General features: G+C 55.4%; 1 protein-coding gene across 1 annotated transcript; it reads left to right on the top strand.

The window, feature by feature from the left end:
• The first annotated feature begins 1,982 nt into the window (after window positions 1–1,982).
• Window positions 1,983–22,574, top strand: PDIA4 (protein disulfide isomerase family A member 4). Its single transcript, XM_025854805.2, has 10 exons — window positions 1,983–2,206; window positions 8,151–8,322; window positions 9,624–9,829; window positions 11,674–11,812; window positions 14,235–14,440; window positions 14,571–14,729; window positions 16,372–16,523; window positions 19,500–19,656; window positions 20,103–20,336; window positions 21,305–22,574. Exons 1-10 carry the CDS (start codon window positions 2,119–2,121, stop codon window positions 21,718–21,720), a joined length of 1,929 nt encoding a protein of 642 aa, XP_025710590.1. The 5' UTR covers window positions 1,983–2,118; the 3' UTR covers window positions 21,721–22,574.
• Window positions 22,575–27,199: the final 4,625 nt, after the last annotated feature.

Here is a 27,199-nt window from a genome sequence, read left to right as displayed (position 1 = left end):
TATCATCTCTATTCTGACCTTTGACACAGTGCTCTCCCAGTCTGCTGGTACCCATGACTAAATCAGTGAGATTTAGGGATAGAGAAGGAACAAGGATCTTTCCAACCTGATAATGTTTTGCTGTTGAATGAACTTCTATTGCTAGACTAGAAATGCTTTTATTTTTTTATATATTTCATTTATTTGAGAGAGATAGAGAGATAGCAAGAGTGCAGGAGCAGTGGGGAGAGGGAGAAGCAGGCTCCCTCCTGAGCTGGGAGCCCCGATGTGGGGCTTGATGTGGGACTGGACCCCAGGACCCTGAGATCATGACCTGAACCAAAGGCAGATGCTTAAGTGACTGAGCCACCCAGGCACCCCTATAAGTGCTTTTAAAAAGAACGTTTTTAATTTTGCAACTAATGTGATACTGATCACACACAGATACGTATGTATTTTATACTGCATTTTGAGAGGTTTCCTTCCAGACCTTGTGTTAACAAAGGGTCTTAGGGAAATTGGTTGTATTTGTCCCACATCCAGGCAAATGGAGCTCCCTTTTCTCTCAGTTTAATGAGGATCCATAGGAAACTACCATGAAAGGCAAAAATTCTGGCTGGGCTCTATCTTTTTGAAGGGTTCTCTAAAATGATATTGTTGATGAACACCATGTAGTGTATAGAATTGTTGATGCACTACATTGTACACCCAAAACTATTAACACTAGATGTTATCTATACTGGAATTTAAAAACAGATAAATATAAAATGATATTGAACAATTCGATATTCTACATTCCTAGCACTCAAGTAAGTCACTTAGTGTATACTTTGGTATTTATTGTTAGTTACAGAATGTCGTTCTGCCCTACAAAATTGAGGTGAGAACCATCAGATTCATAGGAATTCATTAAAGATTTATTAAATTAAAATTTTCTAATTGCTAAAGCCTGTGAGTATCCAGCTTTCTTCCTTCCTGACTCAATCTGTATACACAGAAAAATACTCCTGGACTAGAGTTTTCCCCCCATTTGTCTTCTCTGACTCTTCAGGCATACCAATCCCCTTGTGTGGAAGAAGTCTCAAACCCTAACACACACCACAGGTTTGACATACAAAAATTATTTTAGCCTAATTTTCTTCTTCTACGTTGTCAAGAGGGAAAACCTGGACTGTATTTAGATATATGCAGGCCACTAGATTGCCCATCTGGAATTACACTTTTGCTGAACATCACTAGAGGAAAAAACATGAGACAACGTTTAAACAAGCAACTGATGGTCTGTTCACAGATGAAGCCGTGGAGAGCAGCTTCCCGAGAACTCTTAGGTCTGGATTCATTTTGCTGCATACTCATCCCTGCCCCCAAGCCCAGTTTGTGTTTTAAACCCAGGAAAAAAATGCAAACTTTTATTTCCTCAAAGGCACACAAAAAACAAGAAGCCCACGAACATAAAGCAGACTCAAGAGCCACGTTCTCTTTTCCCATGAACATAACTTGCTCAGGCCCCTCTGTCGCCTCGACCTCAAGCCTCCCCAGGCGGAGTTAGTAGAGCGAACATCCTTTCTCTATATAGCTCCTGTAAAGACACGTGTTCTTCCAGCCAAGCTTGGCGGCGGGACCCGGAGCCCCGCCCCCCCGCCTTCCCAGGTTCCGCCCCGCCCACCGCGCCGCCGGCCAATCGCACCCCAATGCGCAGCCCCGCCCCGCCCCTCCGGCCTGTGCCCGCCGCCTTTGTTCTCCCTCACTCCCTCTCTCAGCCTGTGCGCTCCGCGCAAACCGAGTGGCAGCCGGTGATTGGTGGCTGCGGCGCAGCCAATCAGAAGGGGGCACCTCACGTTAGGGCTCGGAGCTTTAAACGCGCGAGCCTCGGGGCGCGCGGAGGAGGACGGGGAGGAGCGCCGGCTCGGAGGGCGGCACCGTGGGGCCCCGACACGCAGCGAGGCGCACGCGGCCCGCGCCCCCAGTCCGGCTGGGATTGGCCCGCCGGTGGCTTCCCCGCCCCCAGCCCGTCGCTGGCGAGGACTTCCTGGGGGGGTTTCTTGCCTTCCCTCCCGTTTCGCTCAAGAGGCCAGGGCTCAAGATCCGGGAGCGCCCAGGGGTTGTCCGCGCAGGGAGGCCGCGCTGCGCACTGCCGTGATGAGGCTCCGGAAAGCGTGCCTGCTGGTGCTGTTGCTGGCGCTGGCGCAGCTGCTGGCCGCCGCGAGCGCCGGGGGACCGGACGAAGGTGAGCGGCCGGCGGTGGGCCGGGCCTGATGGGCCGCAGGGGCCCGCGCGTGGGGACCGGGTTGGCCGCGACCCGGGACCGGTGGGCTTCACGCGGAGCCCCTCCAAAACTGGCGCCTGGCGCCAACTTGCTGGAGTTTAAAGGGCAGTAGCTGTGAGCGGAATCGCTTAGGAGATCTCGGGAGAGGAGGGCGGTGGAGGCTCCTAGCAAGCCCCCTGCCACTGAGGCTTAGGACGCGGAGAGGGGGCCAAGTGCCTTTTTTGCAACTGGCTTCTTCGTTCTTATTACGTTCAGATTTTACTTGGGTTCAGGTTGACTGCTCGCTTCTGGCAAGGGGAGCTTGGGAGCTGGTTAAAATTGCCAGGCGAGCACGCCCAGGGAGCGTGAGGAAGGGGGGGGGGCACTGTTTTCAAAACAGGTCTTAGAGAAGAGAAGCCCCGGTAGGAGCTCTCCAGGGCAGCCGCGGGCAGCAGGCATCTTTTTTAAAAAATGTGGTTTGTAGATTTGGAAATAAATAACTCATGGGTGTTGGTTGGAGAGAGAAAGGGACAACGGCTTGGTTTGCATTTGTTAGAAACCGAAGGTTCCATTCTCTCTGCCACCATTTATTAAACACCTACTATGTGCCAGTTAACTGAGCAGGTTTCTGGGAGTATAGGATGAGCGTGGCCACCATGGCCCATAAAGCTTCTGCTCTAGTAGGAACGTTAGACAGCTACTAGTCATCGCTTCCACATTTTTCTTGGAAACCAGCTAGCTGAAAACAAATGGCGTAAGAGACCTTCGATAAATAGAACGCACTAGTGAAGAAAAGAATGCTGTTCCTAGAGAACAGGCATCAACTTTCTTCCTCTCTGGCCTTTCTCCTGATAATGGATTCTTCCCAGCCAGTTTGTTCCAATGTAAATAAACTCCCTTTTCTAGTATTAGTGTGTAGGGCAAGTGTGAACTTTATACCCTTTCAAACAGATTGAGTAACTTCTGTGTGGGTCACCTATTCAAGTTTAAATCCAAATAGAAAGGGAAGTAAGAATCAGCACTTGGTGATAAAGACACCTGCCGAGAGGAAGTAAGAAAAAGCAGCGGGGCCTTCAAGTGAGTTTTGGAACCTTTATCCAAATCACCTGATGCTTTAAATACAGAGTCCCAGGGGTGCCGGGGTGGCTCAGTCGGTTAAGCTAACCGTCAGCCTTGGGTTCAGGTCATGACCCCAAGGTCCTCTCTGCTCAGCAGGGAGCCTGCTTCTCCCTCTTCCTCTGCCTGCGGCTCTGCCTACTTGTGCGCACTCTGTCAAATAAAATCTTAAAATAAAATTATAAATGAATAAATACAGAATCCTAAACCAAAGCAGATTGCAGGGGTGGGCCCTGGAATCTGCATTTTAAACATGTTCTTCATTGATTCACATGCAAGTTAAACTTTGGGGGGGCATCTTAAAGTTTGAGGACCAGTGGGGTTGGAGGGTTATTTTTGGAACATAGCTAAGAAGCATAATAGTTTTGTTTTGGTTTTGATCTAGTGATTCTGTTTTTAGGGGGTTCTTAAGAGGCCTGAGGCAGTGGCAAACTTGGTGCATGCCAAGGGCTATCAGGACCAGCAGGTTTATCATTTGGGTGACAGGTCGCTAATGCTGTAAAGGCCCTGGGAACCAGTTGCCTCGGGGGTGAGCTCAGGAGTCTCTGGAGTTGTCATGGTCATGGCAGGTCTTCCAGGGCACTGGCCTCTGGCGGGGTTGGGGGTGGTGGTGGGGAGTTCGAGTCCCTCCCTTGACCCTTTCCCATCCCTGAGGGCATCCCTGGTCCTTCACTTTCACAGGTAACTTGTCCTGCACATTTATTTTGGGGGCACATTCCTCTCCCATCACAGATGTTCTAAGTCTTTAGGTTTTGTTTTTGTTTTGTGTTTCTTTTCGGATTCAAACAGCACAGGGGTGTCGGGGCCCCAAAAGACAACACCCCCCCCCCCCAAGAATATGGTCACTAAATAGAGCTTAAGCTCTGGTCGTGCAAGTCTTAGGTGCCGGGGCTTTCTGTGTCTCAGATTAGACATTACCTGTACTTTTCACATCTTCCCAGCAGAAATAGTGAAGGAAAATACTTTGATGCCGGTTTTTGCCTATTTTTATCCGGGATTGGTTTAGATTTAAAAGTTAAGTGGAAATTCACTTGTGTGTAGTGCTAAAGAACTGTTCAACCCTTCCCTTTTCATTTCCTGAGACGTAATTATCAAATGATTCCACCTAAAGCTTTGGGCATATTGGGAAACAATCTGAGGTGACGATAGAGCAGCTGAGTGGCCAGGACCCTCCACTAAGTAGCTTCGTGATCCTTGGGCAGGTGACTCACCCTCTCTGTGCCTTAGTGTCTTCATCTGTAAAGTGCATGTAATGTTTCCCTCAAGGGGTGAGAGAATGTATTTAAGAGCTCAGCACGGTGCCTGGCACCTAACAAATACCAGCTATAATGATCTGTCTGGTAACAAATTTCTCTTTCCCCATGTTCAATATAAACTTCAGTATTGACTTAGTGGTAGAGTTTATCCAGCTGTTCTAGGCACCAAGCCAGTGGGGACTGAAGAGTGAGCAGCTGAGGGAGTAGAGCGAGGACATCTTGACAGGAGCTGCCTGCATCCAGGTTGGACAGGCCTCCAGTGTTGTCATCAGAGGTACTGCTAAGAGTGGACAGGGATTGCAGAGGCCTGGGGCCTCCACTTCCAGAATGGCCTTACCAGGTGGGCTAAGCAATGTGGAGGTGATATGGGAGGCTTCATCGGCCTCATACTGAGGAGAATGGCACCCATCCAGAAGATACTACAAGGCTGTGGATATATTTTCTATCCTAGAATGTCCAGCCTTAAAAGTGAAGTCTAGTGAAAAAATGGTTCCCTATTAAAATGTGGGATGTTTTCCTTGCAGGGATGTGTGGGTTTCTAGTAGGTAGGAGTATAGAGCCAGCACCCTCTCAAATCGTGGAGAGTCCAGTCCTGGGGTTATCTGCAGGCTAAGAAGGACTGGAAAGGTAGGGGTATGCCTTAATGCATTCGAGAGTCTTTAATTATGTGGGGAAGGTTCTGTCATTTTGTTTGTTATCCTTAAAAAAAAAAAAGTATGTGTGTGTGTCTGTATGTGTCTGTTTTTCCCCAAGTATCAAGAAATGAGTTCACTCTTAGGAGCTCTGTCCCATGGTAGCTCAGGGACACCCAGTGAATCATGAGAGCTCTATCACTAGTGCTCACAGACCACGTCAGGGCTGAGTGTAGGAAAGAAGGCATCTTTGCTTCTTTGCATCTTTGCTTTTTTGTAAAATTCACCTTATCCCTATGCTTTGAGCGGATTGTCAAGTCCCTCTGCCTCCCCCGGCTGTGTCTTGTAGCTTAAAGTGCGGATTAAGTTCCCCATATCGTTCTTTCCAGTCTGTCCGTCCGCCTGCAAGTTAATCTGGTTCCCGTATTGGCCAGAGCAGTCAGGCGGTGAGAGCGGATCTACGTGGCCCACGAGCCCTGCCAAACTGCCCTCAGCAGGCCGTCCAGCCCGCGGGAAGCATCCAGATCGGAGGCCGCGCGTGCAGTCCCCCTAGGCCTCTGACCTGCAGAATGTCCCCGCATCAAGTCCTCAGGTTTGCAGCCATCACACAGGTCATTCTGGGTAGGACTTTCAGGTGATGGGTGGTCAGAATAGCCTTTTGGGAAGCCAATGTGACTGCTGTACCAGAAGCCCCAACAGGAAAGCTCAGTACTCGGTTCTTGCGCTGCGGGGTGGCTGTAGGCAGTATTTCCAGAAGCACCTGGAAGCCCTAGCCAGCCCGTGTTAAACTCAGGTTCCCAAGAGCACTTGCTGCTCAGATTCACAAAGACCTGGGTGTGGAGTGTTGGCTGCCCGTCACCAGAGGAAGGGGACTTGGTTTAGGCCACCAGCCTAAGAGGTGGAGATGGGGCGTAAGCCCGCATTGTCTTCCCCCAGGTCCTGCCCACTTCCTTATCCAGGAGGCCTAATGACAGTGCCGGGGGCCCTGCTGGGGGCCTGGCCTCTGCAGGCCTGTTGTCCCCTGGAGTTCCTGCTGTGGAGGAGGGAGGCCGGGGGAGGAGCAGGTGTTGGAGAGCCGTGGCCCCAGGAAACCGAGTCCGCTTGGTTTGTACTTCTCAAATTGGTGGCTTTTCTTGTGGGATTTTAGAGGCCTTTCTTACTCCCCCCACAAAGGAGGAGAACTTGGACCTCAAGCTGGAGAGGGAAACATGGAAGTCAGGGAGAAGCAGCGGGATGTGTTAAAGAACGTGGTTGAGCAAAATGTGGCTCCTGGTGGATTTTTGGTTTGCTTTTTGTAATTAGTTTGCAGCTTGGTAGATTTTCACGAAAAGAGAGAAAGCTGCCACGCCACCCAGACCAGTTCCCTGGCTTGTCCCAGCAGCTGTGGAGCCCTGGATTCGTTAGGGGCAGGGCGAAGGTGGGGCAAGTCCCGTAGGTTCCCGGATCCTGAGGCTGACTTCATCCTCCGCCCCCGACACAGAACCAGCAGAGTTGCTTTATCTCCTGGGAAGCATCTCGGGAAAGAATAATTGGCCCCTTGACAGGATCTGGCTGCAGAGTTCATGCAGTTCTGGGGCCGGCTGCACTTGGCTGCTGAGACAGCAGCGGGAGAAGCTGGGTAGCAGGAACCGCCATCCTGCGGTTCCTCCGATCTGTAGTTGGGCGGAAGATTCCCTGAAACCCGGGTAGTACGATGAACTCAGATTCTGGTGCTCTGGGAAGAGAGCTTTGCTTCCAGGCAAGGCATCCTACAAAGGTGTGATTTGTTGCGTATTTTTGATGCACGATGACCCTGTAAGTCATTAAAATTCTTAACTCCTACCTGGGGATACCTCTGGGGTGACTCTAAGTCAGTCAATTCCCCCAGCCTCTTGCCTTCACACTCCAGTCTCTCTGAAGGACTGTGAGACCTGCGGGGCTATTTTTTGTGCCCACAGGGTAGAATGCCACCCCCTTTCAGAAATGGGATCAATTCGTAGTCCATCCTCCAGAATGAAAAGTCAAGTGTGAGTCTTTGTTTCCCTTTGGTGCTGTTTTGGGGGCCGGGCAGCTCTTTGTTCCCGGGAGGCTGAATGACGCCTGAGCTGTGGTGAGCATAGTGCGTGAAGAAGAGGAAGGTGTCGCTGAAAGTTAGCCTCGCCCTGGAGCCCAAATGTGGGGTAACAGCAAAACGACGTACCCTAGAGCGCAAGGCACTGGATGTGGATAAAGGAGCCTTGCTCTAGGGGCGAGGCCTGGAAAGCCCGCGCAGGGTGGTGCTGGGGAACGGGTCAGAACCCGGTGCGGGGAGGAGGGGCTGACGGTTAGGGTTCTCCCAGCCCGGGCGGGAGGCACGCGGGGCCAGGCTGCGGGGCTGCTTCCGCAGAGGCACCTCGCCCTGCCCTCAAGTCCCGCTGGGCCGTCGAGGCTTTTAACTTCTAGACCTGTGGTTTGCCAACGTCTTTGTAACTGGGACCTCCCTTTAGGTGAACTCCGAAGTGGCTACCCAGTATGCAAACCTTGGGTCAGAATTTCTGGGGTAGGGGAGACCTGATGTCCCCACCCCGGCTCTTGGTGGCCCTCAGGGGCCACTCAGGACTCATGACACATTTGGAGGGTTTGGGGTTCTGGGAAAGTTTTGTTTGTTTTTTTTTTTTAAAGGAAATACTGGATTTATTTTTTATTTATTTTTTAAAGATTTTATTTATTTGAGAGAGAATGAGAGAGAGAGAGAGAGAGCACGAGAGGGAAGAGGGTCAGAGGGAGAAGCAGACTCCCCGCTGAGCAGGGAGCCCGATGCGGGACTCGATCCCGGGACTCCAGGACCATGACCTGAGCCGAAGGCAGTCGCTTAACCAACCGAGCCACCCAGGCGCCCTCTGGGAAGGTTTTTAAGGAGGAGAGTCACCAGTCTCCTAACCAGTCTGGATGTTTTCCGCTCAGATTCTTCTAATAAAGGAGATGCCGTTGAGGAGGAGGAGGAGGAGGAGGAGGAGGAGGAGGAGGACGACTTGGAAGTCAAGGAAGAAAACGGCGTCCTGGTCTTGAATGACGTGAACTTTGATAACTTTGTGGCTGACAAAGACACGGTGCTGCTGGAGTTCTACGCTCCATGGTAAGGACCCTGGTTCTCCTCGTCCCACCAGCCTGCACGAGGGGGGTCCTCTGTGCTCACGCGCCTGACGCCTCACGGGCCTCTGGGCCCGGTGCGGGGGGAGGTATGGGGGCAGGAAGGCCGGGAGCCCTCACGCAACGTGGTCCCCAGCAGTTTAAAACAGGAATGTGTTGTCTGGTGGCCACGTGCGAAGCCACGGAGACCGGTGTTGGTGACAGAGCCGTCCCTGGCTGCAGGTTCTGCCCTGACCCGTCTCGAGGCCACCCTACCGGCCAGCTCCTGCCAGGCGCGGCCTCCGGGCAGTTCCAGTGTGGGAAGGCCCACTGTCCCGGGGCGGGGGGGTGCCCCACTTGTCCTGTCTTTCACCCTCCTGTGCCCTTCCTCCTCACCTGTGCTGCCGGTCTTTATCTCATAATCCCTTCTTGTCCGTCCTCTGGCCCCTGCCCTCCTTGGTTCACTTTTGAGACAGAATAGTTAAGGTATACTTAGTTTTTGGTCCAGTGCCTGATGTTCAGGTGTGAGGGGTTTTGTATAAAATACCTAAGTAGTCCTTTGAACAGGTCTGTGAGGTTAGTGTGTTTTGTGGGTCAGTACGTCTCAAACTCTTTGGTCTTGTGAGTCCAGACAGTTTTTGATGTGGGTCATGGCTGTCAGTAGTTACCACATTAGACACTAAAACAGAAATTTCCGTATTAATCCGTGTTTAACAATAACCCTTCCATGTTAATATCAGTATACTGACTTTGTCAGTCATGTGGTCTCTGGAAAACTCCACTGTATGCCCTGAGGGAATGAGTGAAGAAGACGAGAAAGGTCTTTTGTAAAGAGTGTTTACCTCGGAGCGCCTGGGTGGCTCGGTTGGTTGGGCGGCTGCCTTCGGCTCAGGTCATGGTCCTGGAGTCCCGGGATCGAGTCCCGCATCGGGCTCCCTGCTCGGCGGGGAGTCTGCTTCTCCCTCTGACCCTCCCCCTCTCGTGCTCTCTCTCTCTCTCTCTCAAATAAATAAAATCTTTAAAAAAAAAAAGAGTGTTTACCTCACAGACCCCATGCGTGGGGTCCCTGGACGAACTTTGAGAAGCTTACGGATGAAAACACTGGGGTTTGGAGGTGTTGGAAGTGTGAGCCCGGGCCAGAGCTGGAATTCCAGCCTCCGTCTGTCTGACTCCAGCCGCCTTGGCTTCCTCAAGGTGTTACCTTGTATGTCTCCTCTCAACTGCAGTTAACCTGGTCCTGGTGCCTCCCGTTCCTGTGTGCATTGCTGGGTACAATTAACCTGCTGCTCCTTCCCCAAATCTCCTCAGGTGTGGACACTGCAAGCAGTTTGCTCCAGAATATGAAAAAATTGCCAGTGCCTTGAAGGAGAACGACCCTCCCGTTCCCGTGGCCAAGATCGATGCGACCTCAGAGTCGGCACTGGCCGGCAGGTTTGGTGTGAGCGGCTACCCCACCATCAAGATCCTTAAGAAGGGGCAGGCTGTGGACTACGAGGGCTCCAGGACTCAGGACGGTGAGCGGAGCCTGTGCTCCCGGAGGAGGCCGGCCTGGGACTCTTTTTCCCACTGGAAAGCTGAGAGGGGGGAGTTTGGATAATAGAGAGGAAGACAAGTTGAGTGGGCTAGGAGTGGCCCCAGGAGCACCAGCTTCTGGGAGTGCTCCCTGCTGGAATGTTCCAGGTAACAGAGATCAAAGTAAACTTGTCCTAGGGTAGGAGAGATGTCTTCTCATTTCAGACGATGAAAGTCAAGATCTAGAGCCCATATGTCACGTGACACATGAGGCCGCGGTTCTTGGCGGTGCCCTAGAGCAGTGCTTCTCGATGTTGGCTTTTGTCAGAGTCACTTCGTGGGCTCCTGAAACCAGTGCTGAACCCCATTCCCAGACCAAGTCCCTAAGTTTCAGGTCAGCCTCGATGATTTGCATTTTGTACAGGCTTCCAGGGCTTACCTGCAGCCGTGGGTCCAGAGCCCCGTGTTGAGAACCACTGATGTGGGGAGCCAGGTGGTTCTCCAAAACCAGGCCTGATGGATCCCTGCCTGGCTTACATTAGGCACAAAGTAAATTTTTTTTTTTTTTTCAATCAGTGAACAAACAAAATTGTGGTATCTCCACCATATCTCTGTCCCTCTTTTTTTTTAAGATTTTATTTATTTGACGGAGAGAGACAGCGAGAGAGGGAACACAAGCAGGGAGAGTGGGAGAGGGAGAAGCAGGCTTCCCACCGAGCAGGGACCCCGATGCGGGGCTCGATCCCAGGACCCCGAGATCATGACCTGAACCAAAGGCAGCTGCCCAACCAACTGAGCCACCCAAGTGTCTGATTGTTAGCGTTTCTTAATCACCATTTGTGCCTTTGTGTTTGACTTAATGAATAATGTCCTTACCATATCAACACATAAAGGAACTTAATCTAAGAGCAGGCTGAACGCTGTGGCCTTACTGTTGGAAAGTGAACAGGCTTGTGTGTTCAGAGGTCCGCACCCAGTGTTTGACCGCCAGAGGCGGGGCCGGCTTGGAATCTCGAGAGCCGTGTTTGCCACGGGGGGCTCCTTGGCCGGTGGCCCCCAAGTGCGCTTTAGTCAACGGGCCTCCCTGACGCTGAGGGACTTGGGGCTTTGGGTGTGGGCCGGGGGGGTGGGCAAGGCGGTCATGCGGTGTTGGTGCCGTGGAGGGGCTGCTGTGCACACTTCCCTTGAAGCCTCCTGCTTTGCGGGAGTGGTTCTCAGAGCTAGCTTCTTGGCGATTCCACAGCAGAACAAAAAAACGAAGAAAAAAGAAAAATGTGAAGTTTGCCACCCCTGCTCCCAAGAGCCACTTGGAAGGTGCCTTGTGAGAGTACGTTCTGTGTCCCGCTCCCGTCATTGAGTCCGTCTCTGGGGAACGAGGCCACCACCTTCCCTGTGATGCTGATGTAGCCTGAGCAGCGGGGGTATGCTGCTCCTCTTCATTTTTCTCAATTTTTGTGCCCACGTCATGTCGCATGACATGCTGGTGCAAGATGGCATGACTAAATGCACAGGTCTTCGGACCTGAGGAGGGCACGCCCTGGAGACTGCTCGTGGGCACGTGTGGTCAGCCGTGGGGAGATGAGCTCGCAGTTAGCCCACAGTCTGGCAGGAGCAGGGTCTCTTTCATCAGCTTGGTCTTGGGCTGTCAGAGAGGTCGCCAGGCAGTGGAAGGAGGACCGGGAAGTGTGGACCCCTCGGCCCTGAGCCGTGGCTTCAAACTGCAGAGTGGCACTGGCTAGAGGTGCAGCTGGATTTTAAGGAATCGAACGTTTCCTGTTCTCCTTGACTCCTGCTGCTCCTCCCCACCTGCCTCTGCCTGTGCTCAGGCTTGTTTGGTTTCTTTCAGAAATTGTTGCCAAGGTCAAAGAGATCTCTCAGCCCAACTGGACGCCTCCACCCGAAGTCACACTCGTGCTGACCAAAGAGAACTTCGATGAAGTGGTGAATGATGCAGACATCATTCTGGTGGAGTTCTATGCCCCATGGTAAGATGGTGTCCGTCCTGTGTTGCTCAGATACTGACGAGCCCCGTCCTGCATTCGGTGCACGCTCGCCACTGGGTGGGGGTGTCAGAGGCCCCTGCGCGTGAGGCAGAGCCGAGAACAAGAGGGTGCCCAGTCCCCACCATGCACAAAGGCTGCCGTGGCTGCCGAGTGTTCCAGAGAGAGGTGGTGGTTTCCCAAGGGGCGGGACGAGGTAGACATAGGCCTGTAGCGCGGAGGAGAGTGAAGCCCGTGTGTGGGGCACCAGGTGCTCCGGGTTCCCCTGTGGCTGGAGGACACAGCCGTGCACCGGGCCTGTGCCTGCTGAGTCCCATGTGTGTCATCACACCCCTGCCCTGCCCTGAGAAAACACGCGTGAAAGCCCTCAGACAGCCGTGGCCCTGTGGGCAGCGTGAGGGACACGTGCTTAGGACGAACGGGACTGCGGTTCTCGGGAGCTCATCCGCCTGCTGCCTCCTGAGGCGTCTGAGCAGTGGCTTTATCTCTGCTCTGCTCACGGCACAGATGTGCTGGAGCGAATCTGGGAAGATGACCCTCAGCCTCCCTTCACGCTCCAGACGTGTCCCCTTCTCACGTTGGGGCCTCCGGATTCCCACAGCCGTCCTGCCTTCTATCTCCTCCACTCACCCTGTCGCCCCCTGCCTCTCTCGCCCCCAAATCCTCCATTACAGCCGGGCTTCTCGATGCTCCCGGGCCCCCTCCCCACCCCCCGACCTCAGGGCTTCAGCTCTTATAGGAGAGAAACAGCAGAGCCCGGCCGGGGGGGCCCTGAGGAGCTCTTGTTTGGGGGCAGAGGCCCTAGGTTGTGGTTGGGATTGAAGCCTGCTCCCTGTCGGAAAACAGGAAGCCCTGGCTCTGCGGAGGAGTTGGGCCAGTCCCTTAGAGCTTAGCAGGGACGTGGCCTTCATGTCCCCACCACGTGCGGGAAGCAGCCAGCTCTGGCTGCAGATAGTAGGTGATGACGGCTCATTGAGCAGAGGCGCGCAGAGATGATGGGAGTGGAAACATGCAGGGGCAGGAATCAGGTGGGGCAGGGGGCCTGCAGGTGGGAAAGAAGGTGCCAGGAAGAAAGGTGGGGGGGAGTGGGGGAGAGTGGCTGATCGAGGTGTGGGCTGGAGAGCCGAGGTACTGTGGTTCTCATGCTTCGTGAGGAGAGGAGGGAGGCGTGGGCAGCTGGAGGGGACAGCAGAGCGGGCCGTCTTTAGGCGAGGTGTGCGTGTAGCGGCCAGGGCTCTGGGAGGGCTGTCGGCCTGCCCAGGTACCGTCTACCTTGGTGACTTCGTCCCGGGTCAGCTGGTGGTTCTGATTCTCGAACAGGCTTGCTGTTTGTCAGGGTGTGCGGTGTCGACTGGAGTCAGGAATGTGACCATGGGGCGAACGACAGTGACCCAAGGCTCTGGGCCTCCGCAGCACAAGGCAGTGTCCTTGGTCATCGCAGGGTGTGTGTGCACAGGGCGGGGGGGCGGGGCCAACACTTGGCGCACGAGGAGCGCAGGGGGCCCCATGAGGTGGTGAAGGTGTTGGAGGACAGTTGCACGGGGGTGTCTCGTGGTGGGGTATGGATCCCACGTTGTAGTTGCCCGGAGCTGAGTTCAGCAAGCTACTTGTTCACGCCGCCTGCCCGGGAAGTGCTCAGAGAGCAAATGCGCCTTGTTTCTGCCGCTACAGAGAACGCGTGCCCTCTCCCTGCAGACGGTTCACGTTCTGTAGGGCGCGGCCGCGAGGCGCCCTGAGGACCTTGACGAGGCGGTGCTTCGTTCGGCTCGGTCCGCAGAGCCTGTGGTTCTCGAGGCCCCTGCCCACGTGGGGCCCGTCGGTTCCTGCCGTACACGCGGCCTGTTCCGAGCCAGCTCCGGCCCCAGCTCCCTCGGCTCAGGCCCACCCTCCCCGGCCCCCGCTGGCCGGCGTCCTCGTCGGTCCGGCCTTGTGCCTCCGTTATGTCGTCGCCCCCCTCGCCCGCCCTCGACGGCGCAGGTCCTCCTCCTCCCTGGCTCTCCTGTCCCAGATCGACTGTCTCATCGTGTATGAAGCCACCTCTCACTTGGTGTCCTCGCCTGTCCCAGCTCTCCGACCGAGAGACTCTGCCTTCTTGGGACGTTGTCTCGTAGCCTTTCCCACACGCCGGCCCCACGTCCCAGTCCCACTCCTTGTGGCACACACGTGTGTCGTGCGTGTGTGGTGTGTACGTGCGTGCGCGCCCTCTCGCTGTGTGAGCACCGGTGCCAGTGATGTCGTGCCGGCCTCTGGGGGGACCTGGCTCCACGCCCTCACCTCGGAGACCTTCAGAAGTTTGCTGGATCGAACCAGGGTGCTCGGGGACACAGGTTGGGTCTCGGGGCCTCCCTCAGATGGGAGACTGTGTCCCTGCTGGGACAGGCTCCTCACGACTGACTGCTTCGCGTAGGTGTGGACACTGCAAGAAGCTGGCCCCCGAGTACGAGAAGGCCGCCAAGGAGCTGAGCAGGCGCTCCCCCCCAATCCCCCTGGCCAAGGTCGACGCCACTGCTGAGACTGACCTGGCCAAGAGGTTCGATGTCTCTGGCTATCCCACCCTGAAAATCTTCCGCAGGGGAAAGCCCTTTGATTACAACGGCCCACGGGAAAAATACGGTAGGCTTCCTCCTAGTCCTACCTCCGTGGGGAGGGGGAGCTCCCCTGGGGGAGGTGGGGGGCAGGGAGAGCAGTGTGCAGAGTGCCCGGGAGCCCCGAGCCGCTCCTCAGGCACGTGCTTTGCTCCCAGGTATTGTCGACTACATGATCGAGCAGTCCGGGCCACCCTCCAAGGAGATCGTGGCCCTGAAGCAGGTCCAGGAGTTCCTGAAGGACAGGGATGACGTCATCATCATCGGGGTCTTTAAAGCGGAGAGTGACCCGGCCTACCAGCAGTACCAGGATGCTGGTGAGCAGTGGCCCCTGGGCTGGACGAAACGTACCTGCCCAGGCTGTGGGAAGTTGCTGGGGAGTCTGCTGCGTCTGTGGACAACTCCTGGGGCGTCAGCTTAGAGCATAGCTTGATGAAGCAGCTGTGGGAGCGGGCTTTCCTTCCCGGAGTTGGGGCTAGAGCAGAAGTTAGTTCCCCGTTGCCTTGATTATGTGAGGGGGATAGGATCTCGTCCTGAGTAGACCAGCACGCCAGCTCCCTCCTGGCCTCTGAGGAGAGGGCAGGGGCACGTGAGAGTCATCCAAGTTTATCGTCTACCTCCCTGTCTTTCCAGGAGCCCCTTCCCAGCCCCTCTGCAAGGGGCAGGGTCTTGACTAGAAAAGGAGGGTTTCTGAATCAGACTCAGGTTCGAGTCCTGCCTCTGCCAGTTAGTTACTAGCATGTGAGCACGGGTGGTGACTTGCCCCTTTCTTTTTGAAAATATATTTTATTAAATAATCCACTTCGGAGATCTTTTCTGCTTCAGGAGGTTGTGGTGTTGAGATAACGTAGACTGGGTAAGACTGGGTTAGAGGGGAATTCTGTTTCCATGTCCAGTGCTGGAGCGGAGGGGCTTTGTCAGTCTTTATTGGTTAGGTAGCCTCATCATCTCCTTGGAACGAGCCAGGAGGAATCTTGCTGGGGGAGACCCCAGCCTCCCCCGGGGCCGCGAGGTAGACCGCTGCGTTTCTGCAGAGGAGGGACTGTGGCCCGGGGAGTGAATCATTCACGTGCCTAAAGCCGCATCATGAGCAGGTGTCAGAATTGTGATCTGAATCTACGTCTGGCTGATTCTGAAAGCCCGTCTCCCTCCTCCCCCTAAACATGGGGTGTTTCCTATAACCCAGTCGGGAGGCCCGCCCTCCAGGGTGGGGGAGCACCTTTGACATCTTACCCGGTGTTTGCATCCGACTCAGCTCAGGCCAGGCCAGAGCAGAGACTGCGGTGTGCTCGCCCAGGGGCTGTTGGGCGGCGGGGCGCCACTGGCCTGGTTCTGTTAGTCTGACAGGAGTGCAGCACCCTCCCTGGTTTACACGCTGTCCTGCTGCTTTTACCCCACGGTGTGAGGTTGAGTGGTGGGGATAGTATGGCCTGCAAAGCCAGAGATCTTGTCTGGCCCTTCCCAGAAAGCTTGCCAACCCCTGTTCTCGGGTGTCTCAGACAGTGGGGTTTCATCTTGCGAGTTTCACAAGATTTAAATAAAAGCGTACAGAGCAAAAGAACTGCGGCCCACAAATAGGCCAGCCACCAATCCAAGGAGGAGAGGCTGGGTGTGAAAACCCACCGTGTGGCTGCAGGGGAGCGTGGTGCCCCCCTGTTCTCACGGACCGTCTGTGGCGTTCGCGTGCTCCTCAGCACTGGAGGCCGTAGCTCCTGAAAAATTAGCTCTGAGTTCTGTGAACCCCCGGTTTGCTTATTATTTTGTTTTTTTTTTTTAAAAAAAAAACAATTTCTAAGAGGCTCAGAGGTGCTACACCTACACCAGCTCTGGGTGTCGTCCACGCGGAATTCGCGGTGCTCATTCCGGTGTTGGCAGGTCATCAGCTGGGGCCGTGAGTTCAGCCTAGGTCAGTGATGCGGTTTAACGAATTGGGTATTTGTCGTTCTGTTAATTTCTCAGCGAACAACCTGAGAGAAGATTATAAATTCCACCACACTTTCAGCACCGAAATAGCAAAGTTCTTGAAAGTCTCCTCGGGGAAGTTGGTCGTAATGCAGCCTGAGAAGTTCCAATCCAAGTACGAGCCCCGGAGCCACGTGATGGACATCCAGGTGAGTGAGGGCCCTCTGGGGCCATGACAGCCCTAGGCTGCTTTGTTTGTTTGTTTGTTTGTTTGTATTTAAATTGCAGTTAGTTAACATACAGTGTAGTATTAGTTTCAGGTGTCTGGGAGCGTTCACTCTATTAGACACCCGGGCTTCTGATGGGCCTGAGGCTGCTGGTTGAGCCCTGGCTGGGGATCTGAAGCCCGGAGATTTTGCTCTGGGCTTCAGACAGGTAGGGTCTGGCCTGCCCTTCCCGGCGCCCTGGCCCCGGAGGTAAAGATGGTTTCCCGGGAGGCGCAGCCAGCAGGGTGAGCAGTGAATTATTGGGAGGCCGTACCTGCCAGAGTTGCCCCCGCTCTCCGCCCCCCCCCCCCCGGGGGCCAGCGGTCAGCCTCCCCGGGGCGCGCAGCCACTCGGGCTCCGGCCTGCGTGTCTGCTGTTGTCCCTGGCAGGATGTGCTCCTGGGTCCGAGCTCGGCCTCCTTAGTCGACGGGTGGCTCAGGCGCTGAGCTACGGACTGAGGACAGGCCTCTCTTCCCTGGATGGAGCTGTGGAGAGTGGCGCATGGGTTTGGCCTTCCATTCCCCGCCCCCAGGCCTACCCAGCCCACGTGTGCCCAGTGTGACATACTCACCTTGGGGCGGGGGGGCTTTCTGGCCCAGGCCAAGACTGGATGCAGCCCCACGCTCTGAGAGCTTCACGGGGACCCAGCGCTGCAGTGAGCAGATCTTCAGATTTGGAAGAAACCTTCGATCTCGCAGCCAGGGCTTTTCTTTGGTAGGCTGGGATGCAGAGCAGTGAGCCGGCTCCCCAGCTCTCACGGCCAGTTAGGAGCAGACTGAAGGGAAGGGGTGGGCCATGACCCACACTGTTTGGGCACAGGGCTCTCATGGGACCTGGAGGAGGTGATGGGCAAGGTAGGGTGAGCTCCACCTGCACCACAGGGAGCAGCCATACCCCTTCTGATCCACTTTTGTGAACTGGGAGCACACGGGGCCTTGGAGAGGCTGCCCGGAATCTTTCTGACTCCCTAGGTCCTGAGCCCCATTGCCTCTTCTCAGAGTCTCATGCACATGTTCATCTGTTCCTCTGCCCCCGCTCAGGGTCAGGGCCCCTCTACCCTGGACGTGTGGTGGCCGCCCCATCTCCTATCCCATCCAGCTCCTCTTCTTTCATCCATAGGTACTGACTCCAGGTCCAGAGACGGGCGCTGCAGACCCCAGGAGTCAGGCACCGTCCTGAGTGGTGTGCATGTTCCTGGCAAAGGGGTCTCTAGCTTTCGATAGATTCTTGAAGGGGTCCTTGACCCCAGAAAGGTTAAGGGCCACTCAGTCTAGTCTGTTGCACACATCACTGCCTTTTACTCTGTTTTAAATGGATTGGTATTATTTATGTACCAGCCTTGTTGCAAAAATTATGTAAGACTGCTTTGTACACATTCATACAACACAGTAAAATGCGGTTTTTTAAAAAGTGGATATGGAGGGGTGCCTGGCTGGCTCAGTTGGAGGCATGTCTGACTCTTGATCTTGGGGTCCTGAGTTCGAGCCCCACACTGGGTATAGAGATTACTGAAAAATAAAGTATTAAATCAACAGCGGATTTGGAATTCAGAACAGAGGGAAGCCAAAGGCAGTGCCAGTGCGAGGAAGCCAGCTCGAAAGGCAGCGCAAGGAGCACTGCGGTGAGAAGGAGGCAGCTCTTTGCAGGCCGCGAAGCCGGCTCCGCCTCGGAGTTCAGGCTCGGGCCTGGGGCCGGTAGATGCTCGGCTGCAGAGCACGTTTGCCCCGGGCTCAACTTCACCTTCTGGGTGACCTTCAGTCCGGAGGCTGTCCTGACTAAAGACACCCACGGCCCTGTCGTCCCCTTCGCCCGCTTTTCCAGCACTCTCCCCCCACCCTCCCTGTACTTCCGGGCCATGTCCTTTGTGCTTTGTCTCCTGCGTGGTTCCTGCTGTTTCCTCCCCTGGAGCACCTTCCCCCGCCCACCTGGCAAGTCCTGCCATCCTGTCCCATCCCGTAGGGACTCGGGTCCAGAGTGAAGAGTGCGGTGTTCACCAACCACTTCCAGCTCTGCAGCCTTGGGCGAGCAGCTCAGCCTGGCTGTGCCTCAGTTTCTTCCTCTGTAACATGCGATGGCAGTGCCCACGCTTGGGGGCTTGTGAGGCTGGTGTCTGGAGGATCTGGTTCAGCATCTGTCTTAACGTGAGCCAGGGGGCCCTGCGCGGCCTTTGGGTCGGTCACCCCAGCTCCATGTCGCCAGGCCACTGCACCCAGCTGGTCATGGATGCTGCATAAATGTCTGTTGGGTTCATCTCGTCTGGAACCAGCCTTAAGAGCCAGTGCCGTTGAGCGTGTCCAAGGACGGCCGCCTAGTGCTAGACCGCTGAGCCCTCGCCTGCCGGGCCTCCCGGCCTCATCTCAGCAGGGGTGGCCTCCGGTGGAGCAGCCTCCAGGCCCTGCAGCCTGTCTGGCTCCATGGTCTCACCTGACACCATGCCGGGCTTTGGTGTAACGTGTGGTAGAGCTCAGAGCCCAGCATGGCTGCTCGCCAGTGTGTGCAGCTGGGCCTCCCTCCCTTCACCTCGCATGCTGTGTTGTGGTCGTGGTCATCGGTAAAATGCCCCCCAGGGGCTCTTGTGAGGATCAGATGTGGGGGAGAGAGGGATCGTTGGGCTCAGCTCAGCCATGGGAACAGCTGCTCTCGGGAAGCCTGCCTTCCCCCAGCGGTTTCTGAAGTGAGCCCAGACCCAGAGGAAAGGGCACATGGTGTCCGCAGTAGCCCAGGAAGCTCACTTAGGGGTCACTGGAGGAAAGGAGCCCCCGAAAGCCTCCCAGAGCGGCACACCTTCCGCCGCTGCCTCCCCCATGCCCAGCCCCCCAGGGCAGCTGACTTCCTCCCCAACAGTGGCAGCAGAAGGTGGGGGTGACATGAGCCCCGCTTCTGTCCGACTGCTCCTCACCCGTCCCTGCTTTTTTGCAGAGCTCCACGGAGGGGTCGGCCATCAAGGACCACGTGCTGAAGCACACACTGCCGCTGGTGGGTCACCGCAAGACCTCCAACGACGCCAAGCGGTACACGCGGCGCCCTCTGGTGGTCGTCTACTACAGCGTGGACTTCAGCTTCGACTACAGAGCTGGTGAGAGAGCCCCCCCGGGGCCTGGCCTGCGGCTGGGGCTCTCGCATTTAGGAATCCTGCCCCCAGCCCCTTGCAGGTTGGTGGCTAGGGTGGGTTGTATATTTATGGCTTCAAGGTAGCTTGCTTTCCGTGGTGCTACGTAGCTGTCCTTTTTCCTTTTCTAGCACGAGGGGAGCTTGGTGCAGAGTCCAGAGCCCTCTCAGAGAGGAGGCCACCAAAGCCTGGAGGCTTTCAGAGGCTGCAGAGCTGGGAGTAGGCCAGCCCCGGGCCCTCAGGCAGGCAGGGACTTCTGTCATTGGGCTTTGGACCCGGGCCCACCTGCTCACAAAGGTGGCTTTTCAGAATTGCTCCTCTCCCAAGTTAGGCACGAGCTTGGTCAGAGAATCCGAGCCACAGACTCTTCGTGATCTCTGCGGCTCAGCTCACAGTGCTCGCTCCCATTTCAGCCACCCAGTTTTGGCGGAGCAAAGTCCTGGAGGTGGCCAAGGACTTCCCCGAGTACACCTTTGCTGTGGCTGACGAGGATGACTTCGCCACGGAGGTGAAGGACCTGGGGCTCAGTGAGAGCGGGGAGGACGTCAATGCCGCCATCCTGGATGAGGGCGGGCGGAAGTTCGCCATGGAGCCTGACGACTTTGACTCTGATACCCTCCGGGAGTTTGTCAGGGCTTTCAAAAAAGGTGAGGCTTGGTCGCCTGGTCATTCTTCTCCTGGGCAGGCAGGGGGGCACCCGGTGCTCCAAGCCCATCTCCCCCACTTGTTTATTCTGCTGAGCCTGGCCCTGCATTTCCTCTCTTATGCCTGAGGGATGGGGGAACGGACATGGAAAGTCTCCGTTCTTTTGCTTGCCTTCTTTTCTTTTTTGTAATAAAAAAAAAAAAAAGGCAGGTATCTTGAAAATTTCAAGAAGCCTTATTTTATTTATTTGAGAGAGAGCCAGCAGATGAGCTGGGGGTTGGGAGGAGAGGCAGAAGGAGAGGGAGAAGCCGACTCCTCGTTGAGCGGGGAGCCCGACGTCGGGCTGGATCCCAGGACCCTGAGATCATGACCTGAGCTGAAGGCAGGCACTTAATCGAGTGAGCCACCCAGGCGCCCCAAGAAGCCTTATTTTAGGAATACTTAAAGCAAAACAGGCTTTTGGGCCTAGAAATAAGTTTTGTATACATGGAAAACTTGTTTTGAGGCGTTCAGAGTATCTTTATTGATCTGGCCGAGCACAGTGGCCCAGTTTCCCACACAGGCCGAGTCGCGGGCAGACCCTGTCCCGCCGCCTGCCGTCTTGGTGCTTCTGTCCCCCGAGGCTTCCTGGCCCTGGCCACCAGCTCTCCCGGCGGCCGCTTTGCAACGGGTGGCACCTCTCCTGGGATAGCCTCACTGGATGGGACCCGGCGACCCATCAGGCCTGTGGTGGGACCCTCAGCATCCTCTCTGGCCTCTGCAGGGACCAGGGAGGTAGAAGGGGTGAGGAGACTCGAGAAATCGGGGCGTCAGTGTGGGGAGGCAAGGCCCCACCTGGCCCTGGCACGTGTGACCTGCCTGTCCCCCTGCACGTCAGGCCTTGGCCTCGCTGCCTGGTCCTGTCCGAGCCACCCAGGGCCCAGGGCCTTCTCGGCACTCACACCGCTACCCTGCTTGCTTTCCTTGGCAGGAAAACTGAAGCCGGTTGTCAAATCCCAGCCGGTGCCCAAGAACAACAAGGGGCCTGTCAAGGTCGTGGTGGGGAAGACTTTCGACTCCATTGTGATGGACCCCAAGAAGGACGTCCTCATCGAATTCTACGCGCCCTGGTGCGGGCACTGCAAGCAGCTAGAGCCCGAGTACACTGCCCTTGGCAAGAAGTACAAGAACCACAAGAACCTGGTCATCGCCAAGATGGACGCCACTGCCAATGATGTCACCAACAGCCACTACAAAGTTGAGGGGTTCCCCACCATCTACTTTGCCCCCAGGGGGGACAAAAAGAACCCAATTAAATTTGAGGACGGAAACAGAGATCTGGAACATCTGAGCAAGTTTGTAGAAGAACATGCCACAAAATTGAGCAGGACCAGGGAAGACCTTTGAAGGCCTCGCGTGAGGTCTGTGGGGGGCGGGAGGGACCAGACGCTGGAGCCCCCAGCAGCCGGTGTCCGGAGCCCCCAGCGAGCCATGCACCGGGCGGGTTAGCGCAAGGGCAGGATCTCTTTGGTTTTTTAATTTTTTTTTATACTCTGGGGTTTCACCTCATGCTCTGAATACTGAAACTGAATAGGTAAGAATGACTCCGTAGATTAGTCCAGATTTTTACAGAGGATACATCTATTTTTACCATTATTTGGGGTGTGATTTTTTTTTTTTTAACCTTCCATTTTCTTTAATGTATTTCTTCAAGGCAGATAAGTTGAATCTCTTCTGTGTGAATGTTTTTTTCTTTTAATTTAAAATTTAAGAAAACATTTGCCAAATCACATTGATTTTTTTTGTTTTTGTTTTGGCCTTTTATTTTACCACTGTCTGAGGACTTAACTCGCTGGAGAAGATTTGACTGTCCGTGTGCTTTAGTTTGCATTCCTTCCTGTACAGCACGAGGAACTGTCGCCGAGCACTCTGCCAAGGATGACATTTCAGCCCGAACTCTGGGCCGCCACCCAGTCCTGAGAGAGGCGGCATCTCTGCTCAGGACTGGGTGTCGCCGTGCCTTCTGCTTTCAAGCCAAGGACCGTGGGGCGAGGAGCGGCTCCCAGGTCCCCCAAACCCTGAGCCAGGTTCCGAGGCTCAGCCTTGGGGCAGGAGAGGCCCCTCACCTGGGTTAGGCAGCCCCACCTCTTCGGAATCAGTAGTGCCTGAGGAAAGGTGACCTAGGGCACAGGTGGATACTTGAGGGTGGTGGAAGAGAAAGGGTAGGCTGTCATGATGGAATAAAACAATTACTGAAAATTGAGCTCCGTAAGTGTGTGAGAGAACATCTCCATCCTGGAGCCTTGGCTGAGTTGAGGACCTGGGCTTGGCGGGGAGGGCTGGCCGTCCTGTGGGTGCACGTTGCCTCAGACACCTGACCGTCCAGGGGTTGGGCTGTCCTCCTGACCAAGGTGGAGGGCATTGGAGGTCTCTGCTCCTGGTGTGTGGAGGTGAGCGGTAGCACAGTCCGGCGGGATGCGGCAGGGGTGGGGGCTGTGGAGACTGCCCCCGAGCACTCCGGGGGCCTGGGAGGGGACAGGGCTGGCTGGGAAGCTGGCGCAGCCCCAACACCGAGGTCTCGGGGACTCGTCGGTGGCGGGAGCTTCGTTCCGGTGGTTCCGTTCACCAGCTCGTGCCGTCTCCACCTCCCCTCGCTCGGCGCTCACCTGCTTCCAGCTTGACTGAAACACCAGTGAGGGCGGTGAACATTCTGGAGCTGGTGGCGGTTCTTTCAACAGTAACGTGTGATTATCGCAAGGGCTGGCTCGGGGCAGGAAGCAGGTCTTGGGGGGGCCAGCTAGGCGGGCCTTTCCAGAGGATCTGCTTTCCAGATGAGTCAGGCCCAGGTGGACTGGGAGTTGTGGGAGGATGGTGGTTTGGTGAGTTCTCAGAGTGGCCACTCTGACAGGAGGCCTGCACCCCCTGCTATGTCCTCCTCCGGTGGGAGCTCTGTGGGCCTCCCCTCAGAGACCTGAAGCCAGGAGACTCAGGAGTGAAGGTGGGTCTGGGGCGTGAAGGCCTTTATCTGGCACCGCCAGGAGAACAAAGTGGTACCTTTCCTGGGGCTTCCAGTCGAGTCGGGGAGATGTCACACAGTCTACACAAGGCCCCGAGGAAGAGACCTGGGCTCTTGGAGGGAGTAGCACGTGGCCTCCTTTGAATTGAGGTGTCCAGAAAATCCCTTCTTTCTCACAAGTGATGTTTGAGCTGAGACCTTGAGCTTGAGCCTGGCAAAGGGTAGAAGTCAGTCTTGCTTCTCAGTGTGGTCCTGGGCCCTGCAGCATGGCACTCCCTGGATGTTTGTCAGAAATGCAGAACCTCAGGTTGGCCCCCAGACCTAATAAACCAGAATCTACATTTTTTTTTTTTTTTTAGATTTTATTTTTAAGTAATCTCTATACCCAACGTGGGGCTTGAACTTACAACCCTGAGATCGAAGGTCGCATGCTCTCCGGACCGAGCCAGCCAGGCGCCCCTCAGAATCCCAGAGATCTGTATGCACATTAAAGTTAGAGGAGCACCAGGCAGAGGCCCTGAGGCAGAAGTCAAGATGTGTTCAGTTCTGAAATACATCTGGAAACCAGATTGCCGAAGTGTATCTTGACTGACGGATCTGGCCCTACGTTGACTGCAGAAACTAGTTCCCTGGGAGAGAATTGACCCCAGGTCGGTTAGGGAGCTTGTAGACGGGTGAAGGAGCCAGGCAAGGAAGCGGATTACGGTCCGTGTGACCGGGGGCCACGGTGAGGAGTGGGTTTGGAGGGTGTGGGAGCCTGGAGAGCCACACTGCCGCAGACAGGGAGCCGAGAGGAGGGGGAGGGGGTGAACTTCCCATAGCCTTTGGGAGGGGACAGGCATCAAGTGGCAGGGCGGCCGCTGTGTGTGTGTGGGGGGGGGGCTGAGGTTGGGGGTCCGGAGGGTGGGCCTCTCGCAGGAAGTCGGGAGTTTGACCTTATCTGAGCAATCTGGTGGGGAACCACTGATGACTTGAAGCAGGGATAAGGTACGACGATCAGAATGAAATTGTAGTAATGAGAGTGACAGTTGATCCTTACCGGACACTCAGCAAAAGCCAGACCCCGTGCTGAGAAGTGTTGCCCGGTGGCGTGCTGCGGCGATCTGTGCGGCGGGTGCTGCTGTGCTCGTTTCTCAGCCGGAGAAAGGGCAGGAGCGGTCGGCTAGCCCTGGGCGCGTGCAGAGCGGGGCTCGGGGGCGGGCCCCCTCGTCACTGGGCTGTGGCCCCCCCCCCCCGGTAGAAAACCCGGTCTGGTAGCAAGGGAGCTAAGGGGGCTGCAGGGAGATGGGCTGCCTGAGGAGAACCGGCTCCGGCAGGCTAAGCAGCAGGGGCTCCAGGCTGGTGGAAAGTTGGGGGTAGGTGAGGGGACCCCAGAAGCTGGTGTCATGCAGGTCTCTGAGTTGAGGTTTTGTTCCTTAATTAGGAACCGTCTCAAGCACAGAAACGAGAATTGTATCCTCAGGGCCCTTTGCACCCCTCCCGCTTAGAACAAATACCAGAAGTTTGCTGCATCTTCTTCTTTACCTGTGGATCCCCCTTCTTTCCTCGAATGACCTTTCACCCCTGCCCACTTGAGAGTGCTTTTCCTACAGAACCACACAGTGCTGCCAAAATAAAGGATTTCACATAGCACCCAGTCTGTGATCAGATGTGCCCGACGGCCGCAGAAACGGCTCTTCACTGTTGATCTGTGAGGCTCCTTGGCAAACAGGGTCTGCGCTCCGGGTCTGTCTTGTGTGAGCAGCACCTGTTTGCTTTTCCCTGCAGCTTTCACGCAGCGGAAACAGTGACAAGGGATCAGATAAAGGAATCTGTTGTTCGTGTCGCATGTACAAGTTTGAGGAATGTTCGACGTTCACTGTCTCGGTGGTGTATCTGGGAGGTACATGGACACCTGGAGAGATCTGAGCGTGGATAACCGTACCGAATCCCGAAGGCTGAGCAGAGGCGCCACGGACTGGGTGCTTGCTAGGTATCCAGGACCTGGCGGGTGCTGTTATTAAAGCCCTAATCCAAGCTGACCCTACTCTTCGCCTGTGTGACTGCGGGCAAGTTACCTAACTCCTCTCCGGGCTGATTTTCCCAACTGGAGGATGAAGACCCCAACCTTTGCAGGGAAGCGTTAAGGGCCCGGAGCGGTATTGTGTGCACGGGCTCGGGTCGTCTCAGGCACACGATGACCGCGGGTAGGGGACTTGCTGAGTCCCAGGCTTGGAGTTCTCGTTAACAAAGGCACGCCGTCCTTATAAGTGATTGTAACCCCATGTGCTCCAACTTCATGATGGGATTCCCGGTGCATCAGAGAGGCGCTTGGTGAACAGAACATCAGACACGAACGTGAAGCTTGGCGGAGCTCTGAAATGCTAAATTTCGGGACTTTCCATTTATGTGGGAAATACTCATCTCTTTATCTCTCTGGCCTGTTCTGATGGGCCAGGATGGGGCCATTGACCGTGCATTGTGCAGACAAGGTAGACCCTAAATGGAGGCTTTGGGTCTGTTGGTGGGTATAAAATGGCAGATTCTTTGTGAACCCCGGTGCTGGCCTATTCTGGAATCAGATCCAGCAGGTTTGGAGCCTACGAGCAGTTTTCAGAAGCTCCCAAATACAGTCACATCTCCCGCTGAAATGTAGGCAGGAGACAGGTATCATGACCTCCATCACATAATGAAGGAGATGGAGGTCAGGGAGAGGAAGTCATTTGCCCAAAGCCATACGGCCCGTAAATTGGCAAGTCGGAACTAGAAGTCAGAACCAGTGTTCCTTCCAAGGCCCCAGCATTTCCTAAGACGTGTTGGAAGAACATTTCTAAAGGAGATTAATAAATGCTCCATTAAAGACAAATTCTGTTAATAATTGGCTTGGGAAATACTAAAACTAAATACGTACATACATACATACATACATACCTACATACATACCTAAAATGTTAAATGGGGATCTTGTTGAAGGAGCTCTCAGAGCCTCCCTGAGCGTTCCAGGGACTCTGCGGGAGAGGAACTGACTTGACCTGGCTTCTTTAGCACAAACAACACAGGCCCACGGAGCTGCACGGTGACTCCCCCCGCCTCCACAGCCCGTTCCCCTGGGCCCCGAGGAAGCATCAATACCTCCCCTAACCCCCTCTGTCCCCTGTCAATGTGGACGGGCCCTGGGGTGAAGGATGTGGGCCAGGAAGTGCCCCGGGAGCGCAAGGACACACCTGACCCTGAGCCCATCACAGTACACAGCTTCCACGGCCAGTTACAGGTGTACCCACAGGTCTTCCGAAGAGCCTTTCTGCTGGGGGCACGTAACTATGACAGTGTATCCTCTGGCACCTTGACTAAGGTAAGGCATCTCTCCTTTAAACCCATCTAGTTGCCACGTGGCAGTTGGCTGGCTCTGCCTGGCACGGGGCTTGGGAAAGCTAACATTCAGGGCGACGGGGGGCAGCCAGGTCTGAGCACACAGTGGCGAAACACTGAATGAATGAATGACCAGATGCCTGGGTCAACCAGGCTCGAGGACCCGGCAGGCCAGGGCTCCGTGGTCCCCTCCTCCCCTCCAGCTCCCACAGCTCACTCTGCCCTTGGCGCGCCCCAGAGCCAGCACAGTTCCCCATTCACCGTGTTCCCACCTTCGATTATGGAGATACGGTGGCAGAGAGAGTTGGGCGGACAAAGGACCACTTGTTCGTACGGTGGAGAAGGGGCCTTTTAGAAAGTGATGGCTATTGCTTGCAGAAGGAATCCTGTGGGAAAGAAGCCCTCTGTATTCTTTCCAGCTTTTCTTCTATATAAAAAGGAAGGGTGAGCTCAGCTCAGGTTGGATTGAAAACGGATACCTCGATCACAGGTGTACAGGAATCATGAATTCCCCCCTCTCCC

This window comes from Callorhinus ursinus, unplaced genomic scaffold (genome assembly GCF_003265705.2).
Source record: "Callorhinus ursinus isolate GAN/ISIS: 27379988/994484 unplaced genomic scaffold, GSC_fseal_2.0 scaffold12, whole genome shotgun sequence".
Classification (NCBI taxonomy): domain Eukaryota; kingdom Metazoa; phylum Chordata; class Mammalia; order Carnivora; family Otariidae; genus Callorhinus; species Callorhinus ursinus.
The sequence above is the reverse complement of the archived record's forward strand: the minus strand, read 5'-3'. Positions and strand labels throughout refer to the sequence as shown.

Coding starts and splice junctions, on each gene's coding strand:
- PDIA4 (XM_025854805.2), top strand. CDS start 2,119: ATGAGGCTCCGGAAAGCGTGCCTGCTGGTGCTGTTGCTGGCGCTGGCG. Junction 14,441..14,570: donor CGGCCCACGGGAAAAATACG/GTAGGCTTCCTC, acceptor CTTTGCTCCCAG/GTATTGTCGACTACATGATC. Junction 20,337..21,304: donor TGTCAGGGCTTTCAAAAAAG/GTGAGGCTTGGT, acceptor TTTCCTTGGCAG/GAAAACTGAAGCCGGTTGTC.